Here is a 20270-nt window from a genome sequence, read left to right as displayed (position 1 = left end):
GAACCTGGGAGGCGGAGGTTGCAGTGAGCAAAGATCGCGCCACTGCACTCCAGTCCAGGCGATAGAGTGAGACTCCATCTCAAAAAAAAAAAAAAAATTCTGATTTAAATTTTTCTAATAACTTAAGTCTGGTAGTAGTATTAGCAAGAAAAGAAAAAGATTGATCTTGAAAAGACTAGTGAAGATCTTGAAAAGAATTAGTACCTAAATAGTTAATGGAAAATTTAATGTTTTTAATTGTCTCAATATTTTTATATTTTGGCTGGGTGTGGTGACCCACACCTATAATCCCAGCACTTTGGGAGGCTGAGGTGGGTGAACTCCTTGAGCCCAGGAGTTCAAGACCATCCTGGACAACATAGTGAGACCCCATCTCTTTTTTTTTTTTTTTGAGATGGAGTTTCGCTCTTGTTGCCCAGGCTGGAGTGCAATGGCGCGATCTTGGCTCACCGCAACCTCTGTCTCCCAGGTTCAAGCGATTCTTCTGCCTCAGCCTCCCGAGTAGCTGGGATTACAGGCAATGCGCCACCATGTTCAGCTAGTTTTATATTTTTAGTAGAGACAGGGTTTCTCCGTGTTAGTCAGGCTGGTCTTGAACTCCCAACCTCAGGTGATCCGCCTGCCTTGGCCTCCCAAAGTGCTGGGATTACAGGTGTGAACCATCACACCCAGCTGCACATCTCTATTAAAAAAAATAATAATACTACTTTATTAAGTGCTTGCTTTCTTTTTTTTTTTTAAGTTCTTTTCTTTCTTTCTTTCTTTCTTTTTTGTTTTTTTTTTTGAGATGGAGTCTCGCATTGTTGCCCAGGCTGGAGTGCAGTGGCACGATCTCGGCTCACTGCAACCTCCGCCTCCTGGGTTCAAGCGATTCTCCTTCCTCAGCCTCCCGAGTAGCTGGGATTACAGGCACCTGCCACTAAGCCCAGCTAATGTTTTGTATTTTTAGTAGAGACGGAGTGTCACCATGTTGGCCAGGCTGGTCTTGAACTCCTGGCCTCTTGATTCATCCGCCTCGGACTACCAAAGTGCTGGGATTACAGGTGTGAGCCACTGCGCCTGGCCTTAAGTGCTTTCTTAAAAAATAGTTTAGTATATTTTAATAGCAAACTCAAAGGAATAGTACAGAGACAGACAACATTAAAAACATACTTGCATGTAGGAGAACTCAGAAAAATAGAGTGAATGAATGAAGAGTCTACCATATGATAAAAACGCTACAAACACCATTTAGTTGCCATCAATAAAAATTTACGGCCAGGCACAGTGGCTCATGCCTGTAATCCCAGCACTTCAGGAGGTCGAAGTGGGCGGATCATAAGGTCAGGAGTTCGAGACCAGCCTGTCCAACATAGTGAAACCCCGTCTCTACTAAAAATACAAAAATTAGCCGGGTGTGGTGGTCTGTGCCTGTAATCCCAGCTACTCAGGAGGCTGAGGCAGGAGAATTGCTGAACCTGGGAGCCAGAGGTTGCGGTGAGCTGAGATCAAAAAATATTTTTTTTTGCTTGGTATGAAAAAAATCCAGGAGGGTCTGAGCACAGTGGCTCATACCTGTAATCCCGGCACTTTGGGAGGCTGAGGTGAGGGGATTGCTTGAGTACAGGAGTTGGAGACCAGCCTGGGCAACATAACAAAATCCCATCTCTACAGAAAATAGAAAAATTAGCTGGGTATGATCCTAGCTACTCGGGAGGCTGAGACAGGAGGATCATTTAAGCCTGGGGGGTGAGGTTGAGCTGAGGTTGCGCCCTTTACTCCAGTCTGGGCGACAGGAGTAAAACCCTGTCTCAAAATAAGTAAATCTAGGAGAGCAGTGTACAAGCTGTGGCAGCATCGGGAGTCATGGCAGGACAAGAATTTAGAAAGTTTCTTTCACTCTGTTACAGAGTATTGGTTGAAAGGAGGGCTGCCAAAACTATAACCAAAGGAGGCATTATGCTTCCAGAATAATCTCAAGGAAAAGTATTGCAAGCAACAGTAGTGTTGACAGTTGTTGAATTGAGCTCAAAGGAAAGGGTGGAGAAATTCCACCAGTTAGCAAGAAGTTAGAGATACAGCTCTCCTGGAATATAGAGGCACTAAAGTAGTTCTAGATGACAAAGTTTTCTTTCTTTTTTTTTTTTTTTTTTTTTTTTTTTGAGGTGGAGTTTCGCTCGTTTCCCAGGCTGGAGTACAATGGTTCAATCTCAGCTCACTGCAACATTCACCAACGAGGTTCAAGTGATTCTCCTGCCTCAGCCTCCCAAGTAGCTGGGATTACAGATGCCCGCCATCACGCCCAGCTAATTTTTTGTATTTTCAGTAGAGATGGGGTTTTGCTATGTTGGTCAGGCTGATCTCGAACTCCTGACCTCAGGTGAGCCACCTGCCTCGGCCTCCCAAAATGCTAGGATTACAGGCGTGAGCTACCACACCTAGTGACAAGTTTTATTTCTTATTTAGAGATGGCGACATTCTTGGAAAGTGTGTAGACTGAAATAAATCACTATTGAAATGACATCAACGTGAAGCTGCCCATTCCACTAAAGTTCTGAAATCTTTCATCATGTAAATAATTTCCATGTCTCTCTTTTATAATAAACCAATGATATAACTAGTGACAAAAATAAAATCCAACTGCTAGCATTGTCCAGAAAAAATTTACAGGTCTGTTTATAATTGTTGTAAAGGTGAACTGCTGAAACTTGTTCACCGAAATAGTTTGACTTGAATTAATGCTTTACATCCTCAATTTTATATTAGAAATTCACACACAAGTTAAAATGGAAAAACTGCCAATACCTGATTTCTGTCCCCTGTTTTTCCACTCGCAGTCATCTATGTAGTTACCTTTTGACCCCATGGGGGAAAAATACATCTAACAGAGAACTATCAATAACAGAAAGAAGAAAAATAATTTTTTTTTTTTTTTTTTTTTTTTGAGCATGAAATGTTTCCCAATCCTAATCACAGTCTCCATGTAATTGGCATGCTAGCTGGATGTCTTTTGGCATACTTGTTACATATTTGGAACGAGTAGCACATAAGTTGGTGTCTTCATAAAGGCCCATCAGATAGGCCTCACTTGCCTCTTGCATAGTAACAAAAGCCAGAAGTGTAGATTTGTTTTGAAGTCCTGAGCAACTTCTTTTTTTTTTTTTTTTTTTTTTTGAGACGGAGTCTCGCTCTGTTGCCGAGGCTGGAGTGCAGTGGCGCAATCTCGGCTCACTGCAAGTTTCGCCTCCCAGGTTCACGCCATTCTCCTGCCTCAGCCTCTCAGAGTAGCTGGGACTACAGGCGCCCGCCACCACGCCCGGCTAATTTTTTTTTTTTGTATTTTTAGTAGAGACGGGGTTTCACCGCGGTCTCGATCTCCTGACCTCGTGATCCGCCCGCCTCGGCCTCCCAAAGTGCTGGGATTACAAGCGTGAGCCACCACGCCCGGCCTGTGAGCAACTTCTTGTATCAGATATTGGAAAGGAAGTTTGCTAATCAGAATTCAGTGGACTTCTGATGAGATCTATTTTCAGAGTACCACAGTACCAGACCTGTAACAGTGAGGTTTCTTTACCCTTCCAGTAAAGAGTGCACTCCTGTGAGTGACTTCTGTAGCTAGTTGCTTCCTGGGTGCTTTACCACTGGGCCAATTTGCTGGTAATCTGCCTTGTACTAGTCATGATCTAGAGGCCCCCTTACTTATCCCCCTTCTCAGCAGACATTAGAGATGAGGGCGCTGCTGTGGCAGGCAGTGCCTGAGAACACTTAAAAGCAGTGCTTTCTTATTATCTTACCCAACTCTTACAGCTTTGAGTGGGAATGCAGGTACAATTAATACTCTTCCGTTATAACCACAAATTTAAATAACAGAAAAGAATTAAGTAGAAGAACAGGTCCCTTGACCAGTTGGTCATTCTTTTGTCTAATAGTGTTTTTAGCCTTGTTATTGGGGGTTGTTAATTCTAGTTATCATTGTTTTATTTACCCAAATTGTAAGTATATTTGTGATTAAAAAGAGTGAGACTCTTGTGTATGTGTGTGTGCATGTGTGTGAGCATGTGCATGTGTGTGTTTTAGTCTCGTTTTTGTTTTTAATTTTTTTCGGAAACAGAGTCTTGCTATGTTGCCTGAGCTGGACTTGAACTCCTGAGCTCCAATCATCCTCCCATCTCAGCCTCCTGAGTAGCTGGGACTACAGGTGCCCACTTTTGTGTCTTTAAGCAGCATATAAGGGGCTTTTTATAGGACTTCCCTCGAAGATACTAGGTCCAGTTTTAGTGGCCCAGAATGGCTTTGTCCTTGGCTTACTCAGTCCATTAAATGGTCGGCAGAGAGTAATATAAATGTTTGTAAGTACTAGTGAGGGCTAATCTAAGGAAGGGAGCCTCAGCAATTCCTATCCTTTACCTTTAACTCCTGATCAACAAGCTGCTATTTTTAGGTTCAAGTCCCAGTGAGCAACAAACCAACCATAGGGATTAGTTTGATATTAAGGAGGTTGGAAGGAACTTTAGGATTTGGACTGACATTCTGGTGGATTTTTATATGGCTTCTTAGTCTTCTTGTTTCTTCTACCTTGTGACAAGATTTACCTGGTTTGGGTTTTTCAAACATAACCCCAGTGACAACTTCCCTTAAGTTGCTCAGATCATAGTATGAATGGTAAGTGTGCTAAGTAGTAGCTTATAAGTAAAAACTCTGGCTTTTGATCTCTCATACTGCACTTAGTAGCATGAGAACATGGAACAAGCACCATTTTCTGCATTTGGAAGATAATTTATTTATTGAACAAGTTTATAACTTATTGGAAGTATCCCTAGAGTTTATAATCAACCTTGGGCTTTCAGCTAATATTTTCTTCTTAAATTTTACTCCTTTTTTCTCTTTTTTCCTCTTTAACTAATCCTTTACATTAGGAGAGATGTTTTTCTTTCTTTATAAGGGCCAGTAATGTACAGACCTACACAAGGGTTTTTAGAAATTTTTTCTCATTGTTAAAACCAGTCTTTCTTAATTTCAGTACTATCTACGTTGACTTTACTGTTTTGTCCCCCGTATACCAGCATTATAAAAGGAGTCATGCCTCTAATTCCAGCTTTGGGAGGCTGAGGTGGGCGGATTATCTGAGGTCAGGAGTTTGAGACCTGGCCAAATGTGGCAAAACCTTGTCTCTACTAAAAATACAAAAATTATCCAGGTGTGGTGGCACTTGCCTGTAGTCCCAGCTACTTGGGAGGCTGAGGTAGGAGAATTGCTTGAACCCAGGAGGCGGAGGTTGCAATGAGCCGAAATTGCGCCACTGCACTCCAGCCTGGGCGATAGAGTGAGACTCTGTCTCAAAAAAAAAAAAAAAAAAAAGTGTGTTACATGTAATTGTTTTGAAGAAGTGATTTACCCTGTGAGGTAAAGAAATAACTGTTTAAAAGTAGAACTGTGAGCCTTGTCAAGAAGTTTGTCTCCCTGACATGAAGTTTCAAGAAGTTTTAGCCCAAATACTTTGGTTTTTTGTTTTGTTTTTGAGAGAGTCTCACAGTGGCACGGTCATAGCTCATTGCAGCCTCCACTTCTTAGGCTCAAGCAGTCCTCTCACCTCAGCTTCTCAAAGTGTTGGGATTACAAGTGTGAGCCACCACACCTGGCTCTAAATATTTTTCATTGAGCACCTTATCAGTGATCTCGGCCATTCTAGTCATTTTTCTTGTTTCTTTAGACTGTTAATTTATGTTCCTCATCTTGCTCACACTCATTATCATATTATTTATAAATGAATTTGGATTAGAAGGGGAATGATATGTTACTGTGGCGTAGATATTGTTACATGGTGACTTTTTTCTTGTTATTTTTCAGTGTTCCATTGGCAAGCTACAATAATGGGGCCAGTAAGTATTCAGATTAATTTCAGAATAAACAGTTTATGTAATTTACTCATTTTAATCCCACTTTTCTTGTTATCAACAGAATGACAGTCCCTATCAGGGTGGAGTATTTTTCTTGACAATTCATTTCCCAACAGATTACCCCTTCAAACCACCTAAGGTAATTAATTGAAATGTGGCAGTTTTTAATGTACTTTCTATAACACTAATAAACTAGTTTACAGAAAGTTTCCTTTCTTTCTGTAGGTTGCATTTACAACAAGAATTTATCATCCAAATATTAACAGTAATGGCAGCATTTGTCTTGATATTCTACGGTCACAGTGGTCTCCAGCACTAACTATTTCAAAAGGTAACAGTGGGTATTTGATATCAAGATAAAGCAACCGTGTCTTTTGTCTTTTTTGAGTTATTTATTTTTGAAAAGATTACTTATGTTTCTTTTAAGAAGAGATAGCAATTCTTCTTATTCTGAAATGGACCTTGAGAACTGAAAACGAGTTGGATTTTTCAAGCAAAAGTAGTAGTGACTAGTCTGTCAATTGTGCTACTCAAGCATAGGTTAGAAGATGGACACTGGGCCTGGCGCCGTGGCTCATGCCTGTAATCCCAGCACTTTGGGAGGCCAAGGTGGGCGGATCACAAGGTCAGGAGATCGAGACCATCCTGGCTAACATGGTGAAACCCCGTCTCTACTAAAAATACAAAAAAATTAGCCGGGTATGGTGGCAGGTGCCTGTAGTCCCAGTTACTTGGGAGGCTGAGGCAGGAGAATGGCGTGAACCCGGGAGGCGGAGCTTGCAGTGAGCAGAGATTGCGCCACTGCACTCCAGCCTGGGTGACAGAGCGAGACTCCATCTCAAAAAAAAAGGATGGACACTGGTATGAATGTTTTTTTAGACCATAAAGTAGAACACAATTAACATCTCTTCCAACCTTGAGATTCATGAATGGAAAAAGATAGATACTATTGCAGAATAGGAAATAGACCAGCCCTTTAGACAAATGCCTATGCTGTAAACATAGACATTAGGTTCTTGAAGAACAAAATGGTAAATATTTTACCAGCTCCTGTCTTTAGGTTTCTGTATCAATGAACTGAGTGATGTAGTTGTTGTCTTAATGTGTTGATTTGAAATTGTACAACCCTTCAACATTATTCCCAGTTGAAATCACAGTTGGGTTAAAATAATCTAGATTTTTTTTTTTTTTTGAGATGGAGTCTCACTCTGTCACCCAGGCTAGACTGCAGTGGTGCAATCTTGGCTCATTGAAACCTCCGCCTCCTGGGTTCAAGCGATTCTCCTGCCTCAGCCTCCCTTGTAGCTGGGATTACAGGCACCCGTCACCACTCCTGGCTAATTTTTGTATTTTTAGTAGAGACTGGGTTTCGCCATGTTGGCCAGGCTGGTCTCGAACACCTGACCTTATGATCTGCCTGCCTCGGCCTCCCAAAGTGCTGGGATTACAGGCATGAGCCACCGTGCCCAGCCAAATAATCTAGAATTTATAAAGAAAAACAAAAACGAGTATTTATGGCCTGGCACGGTGGCTCACGCCTGTAATCCCAGCACTTTGGGAGGCCGTGGCAGAAGAATCGCTTGAACCCGGGAGGCGGAGGTTGCAGTGAGCCGAGATCGCGCCACTGCACTCCAGCCTGGCCAGCCTGGGGGACAGAGCGAGACTCCGTCTCAAAAGCAAGAATATTTATCAGATCTCACTGCTCTACCCTGAAAGGTGATAAAAGAGCTCACTGGATGTACTTTTGTGGAAATGAAATCAGTTGTTTAAGAGAAAAATCAAATATGGTATGTATTAATATGTATTAATATGTTTAAAATATGAAGTACAAAAATCAGAAAAAAATTCAGATCCCAATAGATGAATGGACACAGGGGAACCAAAGAATAAATAAATGAATGTTACATTCCTATTTTTTACCTTTTTAATTAACAAAGGTATTTTTAAAAGAAGACAAAATGCTAATGAGGTATATTGAAATGAACACTCATATACTTCAAGTAGAGGTATAGATTTGTAGAGCCCAGTCTGCCAGTATGTGTTAAGAGACTTAATCATCCATGCCCATTCACCCAATAATTCTGGTTTCATTTATTTATACTAAGAAAACAATCCCAAGGCGGAGCTTGCAGTGAGCCGAGATTGCGCCACTGCACTCCAGCCTGGGCGACAGAGCGAGACTCCGTCTCAAAAAAAAAAAAAAAAAGAAAACAACCCCAAATGCTGAAAAAACTTTGTATGCAAGTACATTTGTGACATTGTGATTTAGTTCTGAAAATTGGAGGTTACTTACGATAGAGAAAAAAATAAATCAGTTCTAGCACATGCATTTAAAAGAGTGTTGACCCTGGCCAGGCACAGTGGTTCATGCCTGTAATCCTAGAACTTTGTGAGGCTGAGGTGGGCAGATCACTTGAGACCAGGAGTTTGAGACCAGCTTGGCCAACATGGCAAAACCCCATCTTTACTAAAAATACAAAAATTAGCCAGGTGTGATGGCGCGTGCCTGTAGTCCCAACTACTCAGGAGGCTGAGGCGGGAGAATCACTTGAACTCAGGAGACGGAGGTTGCAGTGAGTCAAGAGTCAAGATGGTACCACTGCGCTCTAGCCTGGGTGACAGAGGGAGACTTTGTCTCCAAAAAAAAAAAAAAAAAGTATTGTTCTTTACAAATATTGTGAAAATAGGAAAATACTGTGCTTGAGAAAAGAAGAAAAAAGGCATATACACTGTAACAAGAGTTACATATAAAAGTATGTTAAGGCCGGGCGCGGTGGCTCACGCTTGTAATCCCAGCACTTTGGGAGGCCGAGGCGGGTGGATCATGAGGTCAGGAGATCGAGACCACGGTGAAACCCTGTCTCTACTAAAAATACAAAAAATTAGCCGGGCGTGGTGGTGGGCGCCTGTAGTCCCAGCTACTCGGAGAGGCTGAGGCAGGAGAATGGCGTGAACCCGGGAGGCGGAGCTTGCAGTGAGCCGAGATTGCGCCACTGCACTCCAGCCTGGGTGACAGAGCGAGACTCCGTCTCAAAAAAAAAAAAAAAAAAAAAAAAAAAGTATGTTAAATGTCCAGAAATAGACAAGCAATGTTAGTTTTGGTATTTGTGTGGTGAAACGTGGTGTGTGATTTGTTTTGTTTTGTTTTGTTTTTGTTTTTTGTTTTTTGTTTTTTTTTTTTTGAGACGGAGTTTCGCTCTTGTTGCCCAGGCTGGAGTGCAATGGTGTGATCTTGACTGACTGCAACCTCCGCCTCCCGGGTTCAAGCAATTCTCCTGCCTCAGCCTCCCAAGTAGCTGGGATTACAGACACCCACCACCACGCCCGGCTAATTTTTGTATTTTTAGTAGAAATTATCTGCTTATAATTTACCATTTGAACCATTAAGTAGAAATTATCTGCTTATAATTTACCATTTGTTTAATGCATGTATTTAGACAGGAAGCAACATAGTTTCATGGTAAAGAACATAGATTGTAGATCCAATTGCCTGTGTTCAGATCTCAGATGCACCTCTTATTAAATGAGACTAGAGACACATTGGCCCCTGTATTCCTCAGTTTTTTCATCTGTAGAAAAGGAACAATGATAAATATTTCATTGTTGTTACGAAGATTAAAGAAGCAAAAACAGACAGTTAACTGGTTCCTTGTAAGTACTCCAAAAACTGAGATAAAGGCACAGTTGTCAAAAGTGTTGGGTATTTGTCATGTTATCACTTGGATGTCAAGACTCAATCTTAAAATTTTTTTTTTTTTTTTTTTTTTTTTGAGAAGGAGTTTCACTCTTGTTGCCCAGGCTGGAGTGCAGTGGCGCAATCTCGGCTCACCACAACCTCCACCTCCCGGGTTCAGGCCATTCTCCTGCCTCAGCCTTCTGAGCAGCTGGGATTACAGGGCATGTGCCACCACGCCCAGATAATTTTATATTTTTAGTAGAGATGGAGTTTCTCCATGTTGGTCAGGCTGGTCTCGAACTCCCAACCTCAGGTGATCCGCCCGCCTCAGCCTCCCAAAGTGCTGGAGATTACAGGTGTGAGCCACCGCTCCTGGCCACATATTAATTTTTTAAAGCAAACAAAACTCTGAGGCATTAATTTAAAATTTTTGGAGTCCTAGGCAGAAATAAAAACAGGATGCCAGAGAACCACATTTTTTTAAAGTTGTAATGAAATAGTTTTTTAGAGAAGTTCCCCTTTTCTTTTGATAGGCCCCCTTACAATTCAAGAGCTACTTCAGAAAGTGTTTGTGGACCTGTGCCTGGCCTGGTGAGGGTCCCATTGGTTGCACTTCCTTCACCAAATAGCAATAGAGATGTAAATCTAGTAATGGGACCAAGATAAGTGGAATTATGTGAGAGGTGTGTGTTTGGTGGGGTGGGGTGTTGGAGGCACAAGATAGCTGAAATTATTGCCATATCGCTTTTTGTTCTTCCCCTTCTCTTGCCTAGCATTGATTTTTTTTTTTTCAGCTATTCTAAATGATAACGACTGTTACAAGTCTGATCTGTTAGGTTCTCTCTGTCTGGATAGCTATCCTTTAAAATAATTGCAGTGCCATTTTGTTGAATTTGATTGTATTAACTGTCTCAGGTTTAAGGTTTTAATGAGTCCCTTTTTGTAAATTGAATGTATGGGCAAGTAGTTCTATGAAATGCCTTAATCCTGTATATGATATTATTCCTTTAACATATAGTCTGTCTTCAAGGACAGAAATTTTGACCCAGTATTCCCTCTACTTTGAAGATCCATGATGAGGACCTAAATATTAAAAAACAAAACAAACAAACAAAAAAACACTGAAAAAAACTGAAGGGAAGCAGATAAGTGTGCCATAAAGCCATTTGGTTATATGTTTTTAGAAGTGAAAGTAACTTTTGTTGTAACACTAGTGAAAATGAGTAATACTGGCCAGGCGCAGTGGCTCATGACTGTAATCCACTTTGAGAGGCCGAGGAAGGTGGATCACTTGAGGTCAGGAGTTTAAGAACAGCCTGGCCAACATAGTGAAACCCCATTTCTACCAATAATACAAAAATTAGCTGGGCAGGGTGGTGTGTGTCTATAGTCCTAACTACTTGGGAGGCTGAGGCACAAGAATCACTTGAACCTGGGAGGTGGAGGTTGCAGTGAGCCAAATCACACCACTGTGCTCCAGCCTGGGCAACAGAGCAAGAGTCTGTCTCAAAAAAAGAAAAAAGTAGTACTGATAAAGAAAAATATATATAGGTAAAAGTTCAGCGAAGAGAATATACAGGTTATAGAAATAAGAGTTATTATCTTTACAGAAGAAGGTATAGTATATGTATCAGTCCATTCTTGCACTGCTATAAAGAAATACCTGAGACTGGATAATTTATAAAGAAAAGGGGTTTGCCAGGTGCGGTGGCTCACGCTTGTAATCCCAGCACTTTGGGAGGCCGAGATGGGCAGATCACTGAGGTCGGGAGTTTGAGACCAGCCTGACCAACATGAAGAAACTCCATCTCTACCAAAAATACAAAAATTAGCCTGGCTTGGTGGTGCATGCCTGTAATCCCAGCCACTTGAGGCGGGAGAATCACTTGAACCCGGGAGGCGGAGGTTGCAGGATGCTGAGATCGTGCCATTGCACTCCAGCCTGGGCAACAAGAGCGAAACTCCGTCTCAAAAAAAAAAAAAAAAAAAAAAAAGGAGGTTTAATTGGCTCACAGTTCTGTGAGCTATACAGAAAGTATGGCAGCATCTGCTTCTGCGGAGTCCTCAGGAGCTTTTACTCATGGCAGAAGGCAAAGGGGGAGCCACCTGTCTCACATGGCAATAGCAGGACCAAGAGAGATGGGGGAGGTGCCACACACTGTTAAACAGCCAGATCTCATGAGAACTCTATCACAAGAACAGCACCAAAGGGGCGGTGCTAAACCATTCATGAAGGATGCACCCCCATAATCCAGTAGCCTCCCACCAGGCCCCACCTCCAATGTTGGGGATTACAGTTGAACATGAGATTTGTGTGGGGACACAGATCCAAACCATATCAGTATATTATAAACCAAAATGAATTTTTCATGAAATCAAGAAGCTAAGTAGTGTACTAAAAATCTTTTCACAAGGTCCAGATAGCCAGTACCCTACTTTCCTTTCCTGGAAAGAAAGAAAAGCCCTTTAACCTGTACTTTAAAGTTGACTTACTAGAATATTTAGAAGAATAAGTTAAAGGAACATTCAAAAATTTCTAATTTCCCTGTTGTCATTTCCAGGAAATACATGAAGTCTTTCCTAATTGATGTTAGAATGTTCTATGCTTGAAGAGGGCTTCAGGTGATGACACCTAACAATAGGAAAATGTTTTTGGAATGCCAACTGCCAGAATTGTGGGCAACAGGAATGAAGAGTCAGAAAACATCTCTCCTGATTTTTAAAAAAAAACTTTTCATATACTCTTAAGGCAAGGAAATAGCATTTTTGTTACCAAACTGAATAGGGCATGCCAACTTTTTCTTTACTTCTCAGAAGCCCTTGATCTCTATAGGATAGATTTGGTAGGAATATGAGTGAATCCTTTCTCTGCTGAATTTATGTGTTGGGAGTAAAGTGGGCTGAGAGTTATTATCTTTTGGTACAGAACATTAGAGAAAGTAAATATGGCTGAGCTCTATTAGCATTAGTATAGAAGGATTTAAATTTATTTCATTATGTCAGAGGCTGCTGAACTTAATGTAATCAGTGACTTTATGCCCCCTTTGCATTCAGTAAGGAATGCATAAGTTAATGATAGATATGGCCGGATGTGGTAGTTCACACCTGTAATCTCAGCACTTCAGGAGGCCGAGGCAGGTGGATCACTTGAGCCTAGGAGATCAAGACTAGCCTGGCCAACATGGCAAAACCCAACCTCTACAAAAAATACAAAGAAAATTAGCTGGATATGGTGGCACTCACCTATAGTCTCACCTAGAGAGTGAGGTGGGAGGATGATGACTTGAGCCCAGGAGGTTTAGGCTGCAGTGAGCCAAGATTGTGCCACTGCACTCCAGCCTGGGTGACAGAGTGAGACCCTGTCTCTAAATAAATAAATATTTTAAAACATAAGTTAATGACAGATTTGAACAAAGGAAATTACACTTGAGATTTGTCTGCTACATCCCAGGTTGTCACCGAGGAAATGGCTTAGATGAGATTCTAAATTGTCACTGAAGAGAATTTGAGACATTCATAGAAGTATGTTGTATTCTCTATAATGAGTGTATGACCATCCCCATTTGGGGGCAAGTGTTTGCATTTATGTTCTTGATTTAGACTGAATTGTTTTCAACTGAAAATTAAACAAAACAATTGTCTGAATGTGGTGCCTGCCACTGGAAAACAGTGATTGTTGGATTTTATGGTTGTCATTTTTGCTAAGAATATTCAGTAGTGTGGCTGTCTTTTTTTTTTTCTTTTTGAGACAGGGTCTCACTGTGTCACCCAGGTTGGAGTGCAGTAGTGTGAACACAGCTCAATACAGCCTTAACCTCTTGGGCGTAAGTGATCCTCCCACCTCAGCCTCCTGAGTAGCTGGGACCATAGGAGTGTGCCTAATGGCTAATCCAGCTAATAGGGCTAATCCAGCTAATATTTTTATTTTTTGTAGAGACAGAATCTCACTCTGTTGCCTAGGCCAGTCCTCAGACTCCTGACCTGAAGCTGTCCTTCTGCTGTGGCCTCCCAAAGTGCTATGAGTGAGCCATCACACTTGGCCTGTCTTTGGATGGGGTTTTACCGTGTTGGCCAGGATGGTCTCAATCTCTTGATCTCGTGATCCACCCGCCTCCGCCTCCCAAAGTGCTGGGATTACAGGCGTGAGCCACTGCAGCCAGCCTTCATTTTTATTTTTTAATGACCTAACCTGAAGTCTGTTTAAGCTTCTTAAAATCCTTGTTGGTAGGCTGGGTGTGGTGGCTCACACCTGTAATCCCAGCACTTTGGGAGGCTAAGGTGGGCGGATCACGAGGTCAGGAGATCGAGACCATCCTGGCTAACATGGTGAAACCCCGTCTCTACTAAAAATACAAAAAATTAGCCAGGTGTGGTGGCGGGCGCCTGTAGTCCCAGCTACTCAGGAGGCTGAGGCAGAAGTATGGCGTGAACCTGGGAGGCGGAGCTTGCAGTGAGCCTAGACAGCACCACTGCACTCCAGTCTGGGCAACAGAGCCAGACTCCGTCTCAAAAAATAAAAAAATAAAAAAACTATTTGCCGGGTGTGGTGGCTCATGCTTGTAATCCCAGCATTTTGGGAGGCTGAGGCAGGTGAATCACGAGGTCACAAGTTCAAGACCAGCCTGACCAACATGGCGAAACCCCGTCTCTACTAAAAATACAAAAATTAGGCCAGGCACGGTGGCTCAAGCCTGTAATCCCAGGACTTTGGGAGGCTGAGGTGAGTGGATCACCTGAGGTCAGTAATTTGAGACCAGCCTGGCCAACATGGTGAAACCCCAACTCTGCTAAAAAAAAAAATAAATAAATAATAATAATAATAATCCTTGTTGGTTCCTGTTAATATAAAGTTAAGTAAAACTTAACAAAGCTGCTAGGCATTACAGTATAAATTCTTAGAATTTTCTCATGTTTTGGTGTCTCATGTTTCTCTCAACCCTTTGCTTTTATCCTCTACTGATTTATATGATTTTTTTCATTCTAGTACTCTTGTCCATCTGTTCTCTGTTGTGTGATCCCAATCCAGATGATCCTTTAGTGCCTGAGATTGCTCGGATCTACAAAACAGATAGAGAAAAGTAAGTATGGCCTCAAGATGGAAAGTTATCTGTGGTGGGATAGAGATGTTTGTCATAAATCTTTCTTGTTTAAGGGCTGAATATGGGCCAGATATTTAAAGTGAAGTCCTAATATACTCTCCTGGGGCTAGAAAAGAGGAATATATGCATTGAGTATTATTATAAGTAGATGATGCCAGTCTTATCCCTGATTGTTTCATGTGACTCCTCTTGTCTACAAAAACTTTTTTTTTTTTTTTTTTTTTTTTTTTTGAGACAGGGTCTTACTCTGTTACCCAGGCTGGAGTGCAGTAGTGCAATCTTGGCTCACTGCAACCTCCACCTCCTGGGTTCAAGTGATTCTCATGCCTCAGCCTCCCGAGTAGATGGGATTACAGGCGCAGGCCACCCACGCCAGGTTCATTTTTTTTTGTAGTTTTAGTAGAGACTTTCACCATGTTGGCCAGGCTGGTTTCGAACTCCTGACCTCAAATGATCTGCCTGCCTAGGCCTCCCAAAGTGCTGGGATTACAGGTGTGAGCCACCGCACCCATACAAACACTTTCCTGTGGTATATTTTTCAACAGCTTAATGCCTTATGCTTGGCTTTTGATATATAAAGCATTTTTCATCAAGTGCCCATTTGCCTGCCATAGGTATTTGTGAATTAATGGGAAAAGAGAATTGATTTTCTACCATTTGACATAATCTAAAGGAAGAAAGTAAATAAATGTCATTAGACATGAAAGCCCCAAATTTCTTTTAAAAACAAAACTTGATGTATAATTTGGGTATTTTAGAATTGTACTATGAATTATTGAACAGAGGTCAAGATATCAAAAGAGATAGTAGCTAAAAGTGTTCTAGTAGCATTTTTTCTTTTCTTTTGAGATGGAGTCTTGCTATGTTGCCTGGGTTGGTCTCAAACTCCCTACCTCAGCCTCTGGAGTAGTTAGGATTATAAGCATGCCCACCATGCCCAGCACTAATAACATCTGTTGTTTTATGTACTATTCAGTGAAGTTCTAAGAGGAACTAGATAGGAAAGGGTGGATAGTTTTTTTAGGGCCGGGCGTGGTGGCTCACGCCTGTAACGCCGGCACTTTGGGAGGCTGAGGTGGGCGGATCACAAGGTCAGGAGTTTGAGACCAGCCTGGCCGACAGGGTGAAACCCCATCTCTACTAAAAATACAAAAATTAGCCAGGCATGGTGGCGGGCACCTGTAATCCCAGCTACTTGAGAGGCTGAGAGAATTGCTTAAACTCAGGACGTGCAGGTTGCAGTGAGCTGAAATTGCGCCACTGCACTTCAGCCTGGGTGACAGAGCAAGACTCCCGTCTCCAACTTGAGTTCTAATGGATTAGAGAGGCATAGATACGTTTTTGTTTTTAATGGAGGTAACACTGGGAATGGGGTATTCTAGCAGTAGTTGGTTCTTGCTTTTTCCTATTTGTGAATTTATTCTCAAATTTTTTTGATTAGAGAACTGTTTTGTCCAGTATTTAGAATTGTGGGTCTGAATGCTTACCAGAAGTCATTTCCCAAGTCATCATGGAGTAATGTTGAACACTGTTGAACAGAACTTTCCCAAACCACACTGCCCCCACTCTCTAACCCCCCACTTTTTTTTTCCAGAGACAGGGTTTTGTTCTTCAGCCCAGACTGGAGTACAGTGGCACAATCATGGCTCACTGCAGTGTCAAACTCATGGGCTCAAGTGATCCTCTCACCCCAGCCTCCCCAGTAGCTGGGACTGCTAGTACATGCCACTACACCTTTCCAGCCTCCCCTGTAGCTGGAACTGCTAGTACATGCCACTACACCTGGCTAATTTGTTTTTTTTTTTATTTTTATTTTTTGTAGAGACAGGATCTCACTATGTTGCACAGGCTGGTCTCTAATTCCTGGCCTCAAGCAGGCCTCCTGCCTCAGCCTCCCAAAGTGCTGTTGTTATAGGCATGAGTTACCGTGCGAGGCCAGCATACCCACCCCCACCCCCCCTCCTTTTTTTTTTTTTTTTTTTTTGAGGCAGGGTCTTGCTCTGTTGCCCAGACTGGAATGCAGTGGCACAATCACAGCTCACTGTAACCTCAACCTCCCAGACTCAAGTAGTCCTCCCATCTGAGCTTCCCAAGTAGCTGGGACCACAGGCACATGCCATCACATCCAGCTAATTTTTTTTTTTTTTTTTTTTTTTTGAGACAGAGTCTTGCTCCATTGCCCAGGTGGAATGCAGTGGCACAATCTTGGCTCACTGCAACCTCTGCCTCCCAGGCTCAAATGATTCTTCTGCCTCAGCCTCCTGAGTAGCTGGGATTACAGGCGCACACCACCATGCCTGGCTAATTTTTGTGTTTTCGGTAGAGACGGGATTTTGCCATGTTGGCCAGGCTGGTCTGGAACTCCTGACCTCAAGTGATCCAGCTGCCCCAGCCTCCCAAAGTACTGGGATTACAGGCGTGAGCCACCATACCCGCCTAGCACCCCCTTTTTAATAGGAGAATTATAGAACCATTTGCTCTGCTTACTTTATTCGAATGTTCTTCTGAAGGAATAAACCCATTCATTTTGTCAACCGAATTGTTGAAATAAGTTCTACCAGAACCAGTTGTTTTATTGATATGAAAAGAAAGTTTGTTTCCCGCCCCTCCGCCTTTTTTTTTTGAGACAGAGCCTCACTCTGTCACCCAGGCTGTAGTACAGTATTGCAGTCTCAGCTCACTGCAACCTCTGTCTCCTGAGCTCAAACAATCTTCCCACTTCAGCCTCCTGAGTAGCTGGGACTATAGGCATGCGCCACCACACCCTGCTAATTTTTGTATTTTTTGTAGAAACAGGGTTTTATCATGTTGCCCAGGCTGGTCTCAAACTCCTGGGCTCAAGTGATCCACCCAACTCAGCCTCCCAAAGTGCTGGGATTACAGGTGTGAGCCACCACGCCCAGCCTTCTGTCGGTTTAATCATTATTAGTATATGAGTTCAAGAACTATGTAATGTAGAATCATATAGTTTCAAGTATTTTAAATAAATGAATTGAGTTGACGTCTTTTGTAGAAATAGGCCAATGAAGTACAGAATAAGGTATATGCCAACAAATACTAAAATTTAATCAGAACCCTCTGTAAGTAGCAATTAAAGGAGACTTTCACATTTTACAGTTCCTTCCCATTATCATTGAATTAATGCTTTTCAGAAATTTGGGATAGAAAGGGGCCTTTCCGTGAATGTCCTATAAGCTACTCTCTTCAAGTTACTTGATGGGATAATGAATGGAATCTGTTGCTTACTGACTCCACACCTATGTTAAGCCAAGCTTCTCTTTGTGTGTACAGGTACAACAGAATAGCTCGGGAATGGACTCAGAAGTATGCGATGTAATTAAAGAAATTATTGGATAACCTCTACAAATAAAGATAGGGGAACTCTGAAAGAGAAAGTCCTTTTGATTTCCATTTGACTGCTTTCTATGAGCCCACGCCTCATCTTCCCCTGTGCACATGTTTACCTGATACAGCAGTGCTGCGTGTTGTACATACTTGGAACAACAAACTAGAAATACTGTACTTCTGTACCAACATTGCCTCCTAGCAGAGAAGTGTGTGTGTGACAAGCCAGTTCTACAGGCATTACCTAGGTGTGAGACTAAAAGCTTTTCTTATTGACTTAAATTTGGATAACAGCAGGGTGTGAGGGGGGTGGTGGGTATGGTGTGTGCTTGGATGGGAAAGAAAAGGCTCCACTCACCTGTAGCAGATTATTTTTAAGTGGAATCCATTTAAACTCAAAACAGTTATGAAAAGCAAGGTGAAGAACATGAAGCTGTGTCTGTACTCATTTTATTCCGAAGGAGCTACGTCTTAGGTGAAAGTTATGACCAATCAGATTAAACTCTACCCACATCCTGCATTTTAAAGTCTAAGTTTAACTGGTCAACATTTAAATGGATTGGAGCTATTAGTACATCAAGTGTGATGGGCTTTGTTCCCAACTCTTTTACATCTCCCTATCCCTTCAACCTTTGGCCTTTCAGCCCTTCTTTCTCTCTTCCATATTCTTTGGTTTGTATGTGGTTTCTCAGTTAATACATAGCTAATAGCTCTTATTTTTCTTATGTTTTTAACCGCTTAGGTCTATTTGGATGTAAGGGTGAAAATTCATTTGATGGAAATACTTGTGTATATTTAAAGACCCAGTTGCTCCTCTGGAGCTTGTACGTTCAAGAATGATTAATCTGTGTAATAAACTGGTTACTACAGTCATTACATATAATTTTGTGTGAATAGGCTTTTTGATTTTTAAGAAGTTTGTCTAGCTGAGATTAGTGGCGGATTTTCTCTCACTTCTGAAATGTTCATTTATACTGGTTGCATTTTAAGATCATGAAACAATTCCAGTTACATTGTAAAAAGGATATCTTAAGAGTAATTTTATTGAACAAGATAGAGGCATAAGCTTAAGAGCATTTCCATGAAACTTAACACATGCAGCATTCCAGGAACCTGATTGTTAAATTCAATAAGAAATTTGCTTTATTAATGAAACTAAGTTGCATTTCATCAAAACCTTGTGACATTCCCTTGGTACACAGGACATAAAACACAGAGGCATTGCTATTTGGTAAGTTAAGCCTCTGTGATTGTAATTATAAAAGAGCAACATTGACCAAACCTGGGAAATGAGCACAATCTTGTTTGGAGAGTCTACATAATTACTTTGCACTAACATTTGCAGGATGTTCATACAATTTTAAATTGTACTGTATGTGGCTTTTTGAAGTCTTCCCTTGACTCTAGTAAAATATAGCTTGAAACTCGTAAACAACTGTGTTTGCTAGAAACATCATTTGTGTGAACTAGGCAAGTTACCTTTTTTTCCCCCTTCTTTTCCTAATTGTAAACTAGGCCAACCTGAAAGCCATGGCTGATGCTCTAGCCATCAGGTTCTTTCAAATGCATCTTTACACTCTCACACAAAAATTAAGGAATAAATGTCCACTGCTTTTGGTTTTAAACTGGTTCACCTTGTCTTATCTCTCACTGTCACTGCTCCTCCACCTTGGAACTTGTGCGATAAAACCCAAAACCTCTTACAGTTCTAAGCATTTCAAGCATCTCTTATTAGCATCCTTGACTTTGCAGAAAAGGCTTAACTGTTAACAGTTGTGGAGAAAGGAGTTAGAATTTAGCTTAAGCCTAAAATCACCCTGTATTCTCAGTATTATGGGCAAGTGGGAATTCATCTCTCTTTTTTTTTTTAAGAGAGGGACAAGGTCTCATTCTCTTGCCTAAGCTGGAGTGCAGTCAGAGTCATGACAGCACAGCTTACTGCAGCCTCAACCTTCTAGGCTCAAACAATCCCCCTGCCTCAGCCTCCCAAGTTGCTGGGAATTATGGCACATGCCACCACACCTGGCTAATTTTTAAATTTTTTTTAGAGACAGGAGTCTCACTATGTTGCCCAAGCTGGTCCTGAACTCCTGGGCTCAAGCAGTCCTCTTGTCTCAGCCTCCCAAAGTGCTGGGACTACAGACATGGGCCACCATACAGCCTTCCATCAATTATTGGCTTGCTATTAACTATATACTGTTGACCTTCGGTCAGTTACACAGATCCTGAAAGCTCATTCTGTATTTGCCTGTCATCTTAGAGAGCAGCCAGCTT

The 20270-nt window shown here is 41.8% G+C and overlaps 1 protein-coding gene and 1 pseudogene across 3 annotated transcripts in view; both read left to right on the top strand.

Moving 5' to 3' along the window:
• UBE2D2 (ubiquitin conjugating enzyme E2 D2) overlaps window positions 1–19428 on the top strand; it is a 69782-nt gene extending 50354 nt beyond the window's left edge. For all 3 annotated transcript variants that reach the window (XM_055286061.2, XM_055286063.2, XM_055286062.2), the window contains exons 3-7: window positions 5827–5858; window positions 5938–6015; window positions 6102–6207; window positions 14537–14630; window positions 17943–19428. In XM_055286061.2, the coding sequence (XP_055142036.1) occupies window positions 5827–5858; window positions 5938–6015; window positions 6102–6207; window positions 14537–14630; window positions 17943–17988 (356 nt within the window). In that variant the 3' untranslated portion in view covers window positions 17989–19428. The remainder of the gene's footprint in view (window positions 1–5826; window positions 5859–5937; window positions 6016–6101; window positions 6208–14536; window positions 14631–17942) is intronic.
• LOC134737117 (10 kDa heat shock protein, mitochondrial-like) lies at window positions 385–2914 on the top strand (annotated as a pseudogene).
• Window positions 19429–20270: the final 842 nt, after the last annotated feature.

Source organism: Symphalangus syndactylus, chromosome 7 (assembly GCF_028878055.3).
Source record: "Symphalangus syndactylus isolate Jambi chromosome 7, NHGRI_mSymSyn1-v2.1_pri, whole genome shotgun sequence".
NCBI classification, from domain to species: domain Eukaryota; kingdom Metazoa; phylum Chordata; class Mammalia; order Primates; family Hylobatidae; genus Symphalangus; species Symphalangus syndactylus.
Note: the sequence above shows the minus strand (reverse complement) of the source record. Positions and strands in the feature narration are given on the sequence as shown.